This window comes from Hypomesus transpacificus, chromosome 20, assembly GCF_021917145.1.
Source record: "Hypomesus transpacificus isolate Combined female chromosome 20, fHypTra1, whole genome shotgun sequence".
Taxonomy (NCBI): Eukaryota; Metazoa; Chordata; class Actinopteri; order Osmeriformes; family Osmeridae; genus Hypomesus; species Hypomesus transpacificus.
Window position 1 is genome coordinate 4592774 of NC_061079.1, and position 7139 is coordinate 4599912.

Genomic DNA, 7139 nt, shown 5'->3' on the forward strand with positions numbered 1-7139 from the left:
GGCTCCCTCTCGTGCTCAAGAAGCGGCATGACCATGAAACGCACAGTTGCATTTGCTGCCCTCTACTGGTTGTTTGGTGCACATGCATAAATCAAAAAAGGCACGTCTGCTGCATCACCACTTTGTTGCTTTATAGATATTTTTCTCATTGAAGGGATTACGCCGAGATGGCACCAGGGATGTCAAAAACAAACAAACAAAAAAAACTTCAGGGAGTTCCCCTTTTTGACGTTGTGTTTGTACGTTTGTAGCACCTTCGGGGTACAATGAACACAGGCCTGAGTGTGGGGGAACGTGAGGTCAGAGTGGTGCACTACACCAGCAGGTGTCACCACACTGCATAGTCCTGTGGCGAACACCCCCCCTCCCTCCCTCCCTCCCTGCCGCCCTTTCAAACCAGCGTTGTCAGCTTGTCTATGAGGTCGTCGATGGTATACACGATGAGCTTGATGTCATCCTTCTCCGTCATGCGGTGCTTGCCGTGCTTGCGGAGGATGACGTCCACGTCGCTGCTCAGGACGCGCTCGGCCACCTGCATGGAGATGTGCCAGGGGATGTCCTGGTCCTTCATCCCGTGGATGAGCCTGACCGGGCAGGTGCACGGAATGGGGCTTTGCAGGACACAGTGTTGCTCCGCCTCCTTCAGGAAGTCCACTGTGAATCGGACGGAGCCCTCCTCGTTGTGTTTGGTGGGGACCACCCATTGCCCCTCCTCCTCAATCGCCTTCCTTGCCTACGACAAACAGGAAGCAGAAAGCAAAAGGACTACTGGCAAAGGCAGACGTCAAGAAGAGGGAACATCGAAAACGACCTCCGTTCAGAACTGTATCCGTAGTACGACGATACTGTAATCTCCATTCTGTATGGCTCTTCATCACAGACAGGGAACCCATCATGTGGACTCACCTCTATAGGAAGGGTGTTGAAGACGGTAACAAAGTGATCTGCAGCGGTTGAGATGCCAACCAGGGCTGCAATCCGCCCTGGACGAGCTATGGCTGCCAGGAGCATCAGCCAGCCTCCCATACTGGAGCCAACCAGGATCTGAAATGGGATTTGTATCAGGAATGTAACGGGTCAAATAGGTCAGAGGTTCCTGCAAATAAGATACACACTTTTAAACATGCTTTTATATGCTATGAAAAGACACTTACTTGTGGACCTTCAACAAGCTCATCGAGAACATATAGAACATCCTTTTTCCAAGTGCCAACACTGCAATCTGCCAATGCACCTTCGGATGACCCACAGCCTGTGTAGTCAAACCTAGGAGAAACATACAAGGTACCACATCAAAGAACTTAAACACGTCAAAAGTAATTGTCCATCTGGAAAAGGCTGAGATGGAGCCACCAATCCCGTCGCTTTTTCACTCCAAACCTGTTATGTATCGTCAAGTTAACAGTGGTAGGAGAGGCCATGTGATTTGAGGGACCGAGCCAAGGGATCTGCTGTAGATAGAGAAGATTCCTATGGGACACCTGTGGTGAGGGTGTGGGGTGCAGAAATGTACCTCTCCCCAGTCAGGTAGGACCTGAACCAGGAGAGAGGGGTTACAGCAGTACCCGTTTCAGCCAGTGTGGAGCTGAGAAGTGGGCAGCGGATCGTGTCGAAGGCTGCATACAAGTCTAGGAGAACCAGAACAGATGAGAGGTGGTGGCTCTAGCTGTGTTGAGAGTCCCCATCATTACCAGGAGAGCGGACTGCCAGAGTTTTAAAAGACTATCGTCACTATGACCACGTGAAATAACAAACTGCTTTGAAGTTATTTCTATAGTCTCTCTTAAAGCTAAAGGAGATTTTTTGTAAACATTGCGGAACTATCTTTCTTCTCAAAAGAACCGCAAACTCTGGGTTTACGTCACCTCATCGGGGCACGTTACCCAGCCTTGGAAAAAACCCTACGCCAATGGTGTAGAGGTACAAAAAAATTCCAACTGTCATTGATGTTTGGCAATGCAATAATATTATGTTTATTCAGTAAAGGCTTAGGTGAAAGGTGTAAGGTCAAAGGGTGAGAATATCCTCAAATGTGGCAGCATTTCACTCAGCATCAGCCTGGAAAATTAATGTTAGTGCATCTAGTCTAGTCAGTGGTATACTTGTCTTACCTCAAATAGGAGTGACCTAGGGATCTGCAGAACTCCTCCAGGGCTTCAGCCTTCTGTCCCCCCATGTTGGAGGCGAAGCCAGGTAAGAAGACTACCCCTGGGCTCTTCCCCTTCACTTTCCTGTAGGCCAACTTCGGCAGGTCAGGACGCGATGCATACTGCACTGTAGCCTTATGTCTCACACCTATGAAAAAAATGATAGTACATGGTACACGCAGACAATCATGAGTGCTATGTTATTCCATGTTAATTTGCTGACAAGATGCTGAGGCCAGACGTTTAACAAGACAGCAATGCATTGGCCATCAAATTAAGTAGTTAGCTCGAGTATGTTAGCTTATAACTAGCTAGCACTAGTAAATAAACACATTGGTGCTAGATCTGAGCTCATTAAGCCAGATGGTTTCCATGGCATATTAGCTAGATGCATTCCACACGTAACTAGACGCAGCTATCTGACTTAGCTAGCTAGACTAGCTAGCCAACGTGTTTGCTACTGTCAATATTCTATCAAATTCGGCCAAAATGATGGGAACCACTTGGTCTGGAACCGCCTACGAAGCTAGCAAACGCTATCACTACTTAGTCACTTTCTAGCATAGAGAGCTACCTGTGCCACACCCCCATAAACCGTTGGCGTTGAAATGTACAATTTTGTGCTTACGCCTTCACCTTCTGTGTACCAGGTAGGTATAACACTCACCGGAAAACGTGATCGCTTTTCTTTTGGCATTTAACTGAAGTACCCTGCTAAACGTCCTTACAACAGCGGACGCCATTCTGTCCCGCGCGCTGCGGAGACTTGAGAGAGGACAATAATGCGACCTTAAAACAGCTCGTCTCGGGTTTGATGATGACAGCACTGCCAGTCGCAAACACAAGCCAATACAAGGCAAGCTAAAAATAAATAAATAAATAAAATATTCAAGGCAAGCTGGCCTGACTTCTGCCCCCCACGTGCTGGAGGAAACTTAGCTGGTTTACTCCGGTTATATTTCATAATGACAATAGATAGCTACAAATAGACTGGGTGTACAATGAGTCCACCTTTTTTATATAGTAGGCCTACTTAATTCAGAACGCTTTGTGACAGATCTGAGGATGAAATTACCAAAGCAAGGTTTTAGGTGGGTAAGAAAGTGTCGTAAAACATACATAAGGGCTCTACTTTCATCCTCTGTTTGTTGTTTATTTTATAGATTAATTGTTTAAATTAAAATGGAAAATTGTTGTATTGTATTAACATAGCTCAGGTCAGAGACATGAAACAGGCTGCAGATAAGGAATAGCCTAATAGCTTAGTGATGATCATTAGAACCGAAGACTAGATTTAATCAGAAAATGATCGAGTATCTTTGTCTATGGTAAATACTCAAACGGGGCCATATTTGTATTTATTAATTAGCTATTCTATCCTCTGAGTAAATATAGTGGCGACTGGAATGTTCCCACCTTCTGATCCGTCTGTGGCTATAACCTTTTCTTACGAGATAACCTTATGGGTGTGTAATGTTAAACCAATACTTGCCACTAGAGGAGGCTCCTACTCTGCTAAATGACTAAATGTACTCTAAATTCTTTACAGAGAGATATTTTCCCAGGAATGAAGCCCTGCAATAACACTAAGCAGAAACTTAAAGGACCAGACTACGACATACATCGGCAACTACAGGTGTTTCAACGTATAATTTAGATATAAACTTCAAATAAAAGTTGAATGTACACATGTTGTGTTTGTCGATTAAGGCTAGGCCTATATCTCATGGAACTGTGATTCATTGTAGGCATACTCTGCATTCTAATTCTCACATCACGTTCTTGGCCTGTGTGATTTAACTTCCCTTTAAAGACAGGCTCACCTCGTCTCTCACCTCGACCCTCAACTCAAAATGAATGCGTACGACCCCCTTGTTTATAAATAGTGAAAAGAGGCGGACAATTTAGACATTTCTGCAGCTTGTGTCAAGCCTCATGACTAATTCCCATATTTAAATGTGAACGGGTGAAACAGGGCCATTTGATGGCAGCCAAGCGAGCTTTATTAGATTTCAATGGCATCTATTCTTGTTTAACTGCGCACATTTTTAACTAAATAGAAAAAATTATTGATTAAATCATTTCGGCGTAGCCTATGCTACACTCAAAGTAGCCCCCGTGCGAGCGGAAATGTTAGTGTAACATTTTTTTCTGCAACCCCGTTGTATTGTTCTCATGTCTCTTTATATCGCTTACAAAGGTTAACACTTGAACGCCCAGTTCCAAGTCAGCGCAGTTCATTATTTCCCGACCCTTGACATTGCAGGTGCAGAATTAAATAGATTCTCACTTCACCAAACCACAGTAGGCATGTTGTGCATGTGTCAGATTTAATTACAGGACATACATTGATTTGACTACATTAGTTGTCCATGTTAATTCAGTTGATCATTATTAGGTGATAAAACTCAAGAGGCATGTTGCGTAATTTGTATGCGCCTTGCCGAACACGCGCACAGGCCTATACTTGAAACAAAATATCTACTGCACGCACGCGCACATAGCATACAACGTGTACACGAATGCATTGCAGTCTGATATCGCCACAATATACAACATATAGGCTACGACAGCCTATGTCTTCATGGAATAGACCACTTTCCAAAGAGAAAATACAGTATAATGGCAGGTGGTTCGTGAAAGAGATTAGAGTTAAAAACCTACAAGGTCACGATCGACGACCATGTCCAGACTTATAGTGCGAGTCAAACCCTGTAGCCTCAGAATATAACTTACAGAAACTATCTTTTTTTTACACATCTAAGAAAGAGACCCAAACCCAGAGAAACATTCTGAATAGAATGACCAAATTTGATGAACTGGAAAAATACATAATTCACAGTTGCAAATTCCATCATAATCAATATCCCCAAATTCAGATATTCACCGAGTCCAAGACTAATTTCATTACACATAACCATCACGAACTGTAAGCTATAAAAAGATTGTCTGCTTTCCAACACACACTTAATATTTGCCTTCACATCAAACCAGGATAAAAACTTGTATCAGTGAGTTGTCTTGTGTGGAAAAACAAATTTGATGTTTTCTAGCAGGATTAATAGTGTTCAACAGGATAACACAATTTATACAACATAGGTAGAAGGTGGGAACGTCAAATAACCCACTACTTGCTCACGATAGGCTTGAACATACACCACAACACTGTAGTTCCAGACCACGCAGATTTTTTTTGTGAACTGAGTACAGATGGTAAATGCGCAATTATAAAGTATAATATTGTTGTTTATTTCCGAAAGTTAGATAATGTATTTGTAATATGTTTGGAAAAATGTTTGCATAGATGTTTATGTAATTATTGTTTCAAATTTAAAGTTTAAAACTTGTTTGAATGTGCAGTGCCGCAGCGAGCCACGCGAGTCCAAGGAGCTCTCATTGAGAAGCCACGTGTCCGTTTCCAAAGCCTCTCCAACTTAACCACCTCCATTGTACGACTAACCCACATCGGCAGCGTCCCTCCACATAAAGGGATTTGCAATTTCAAGATATTTCAGCCTAAATGTTTTTGACAGTTCCCTCGCTTTCGCTTCGGCTTGGTTATTTTAACTGTGCCAAATGGGTCACCTTGGCTAGCTGTCTGCGCGCAAAGGGCTTTTGCGCGCATTCAGTCTGAATTTTTTCCAACTTTCCTTGACGGGGAAACCAGCTGCTGGTCGTGAAAAGACGGCTTATTAATTGTCCTTTGTCATGCAGAATTGCTTGATTTCTAAAGAAACGTACAAAGGCTCTTTTTCAGGATTCAAGTATTTTGTTTCGTGCGTATTTTCAAACCATCGAATCAGCTGCAGCGCCGCGCCGTCTACCAGACTCAGGTACTGACGGCCTGCTCCCTTTGTCCGCTTTTAATGCTCTTGTAAATCGGGCAGACTGATTTGTTACAAGCTGCTCTTTTAATCTGATAGATAAGAGACAAGTCTAAGAAAAGCCGTAAATGAAAAATTAGTTGGAATAAAGACAAGGGCGAGTCTGCTAGATGGGCGCCTGTTGACTCAAGCGGCCCTCGAGCGTCGGGACAGCCCTCTCAGCACCCCTGTCAAGGTCACATCAACAATTCGCTTTTCTTCTTTTTAAAAGACACTGTAGGCTTTTTTCCTTCAATGAATTGATCGTCACAAAATTAAGAATAAATAAATTGAGCATTTGGAGCACCGGGCTTATAAACTCCCCCAGGGCGCATACCCTCGGGCTATAGAATAGATAAAGGGCGCTGTGCAGAGGACGCAGGGAACAAAATGGGGCTCTATGGTACAATTAACAAAATGCCCTAATCCCATATTTTAACAAATCCAAATGTCGAAGTTTTGTAAAAATGTTTAAGTGAACAATCAAATGATACTTTACAAGTGCAACGTATTTTCCCAAAGGCATAACGTCAATATAATAAGACTAGTTTAGTAGGAATTTTTGGCTGTCATCAAAACCATTATAGAACGTTTCCAGCAAAGTAAATTCAATTCAAGTCCTTTTTCAACCAATGCATACTTGTAAATAGCCCTAATTAACTAAAGAAACATCGTAGTATGTGCCTACATTCTTGGTAACGATAAAACCATATGTCCAAACCTTTCGTGTTTACGTGTCGTGCACCCAAATAGTTTCATGGCCTTGACCAAAAATATCAGGAAGGCTTTTTTTGTTGAGCTACTGTAAAGGACCACGACCACGTTTGCAAATAGGATGGAAAATCTAATCCCTGTAGATGTTTTTTTTATTATTATATTTTTTTTGGCTGAAATATACCTGCATGAATGAGTGCATGTATATAGACTATAGGCTACACTTATTTTCCACAAAACTGTTACACGTTTACAAAGTATTTATAACAAACACAACACTTCAGGACAAATCAAAACTTCATCCCAGAATGGCAAATTACTAATCTGGAAAGTGAACGAGTCCTCTCCTCTAGCTTTCAGTTTTTTTTCTTTGCAAATTTACAGATGAATCTACTCATCCTCAATGTTTTATTCA

At 42.6% G+C, this 7139-nt stretch overlaps 1 protein-coding gene across 1 annotated transcript; it reads right to left on the reverse strand.

The window, feature by feature from the left end:
- Positions 1–66: 66 nt before the first annotated feature.
- abhd10a (abhydrolase domain containing 10, depalmitoylase a) lies at positions 67–3008 on the reverse strand. The gene is made up of 5 exons (XM_047043036.1): positions 2815–3008; positions 2112–2295; positions 1155–1266; positions 907–1044; positions 67–733 (listed from the first exon to the last, which is right to left on the reverse strand). The coding sequence occupies exons 1-5, from the start codon at positions 2888–2890 to the stop codon at positions 392–394; spliced, it is 852 nt and encodes a 283-aa protein (XP_046898992.1). The 5' UTR covers positions 2891–3008; the 3' UTR covers positions 67–391.
- Between the last annotated feature and the right edge of the window lie 4131 nt (positions 3009–7139).

Coding starts and splice junctions, on each gene's coding strand:
- abhd10a (XM_047043036.1), bottom strand. CDS start 2,890: ATGGCGTCCGCTGTTGTAAGGACGTTTAGCAGGGTACTTCAGTTAAAT. Junction 2,296..2,814: donor AAAAGCGATCACGTTTTCCG/GTGAGTGTTATA, acceptor TTTTTTTCATAG/GTGTGAGACATAAGGCTACA. Junction 1,267..2,111: donor CTAGGTCACTCCTATTTGAG/GTAAGACAAGTA, acceptor TGTTTCTCCTAG/GTTTGACTACACAGGCTGTG.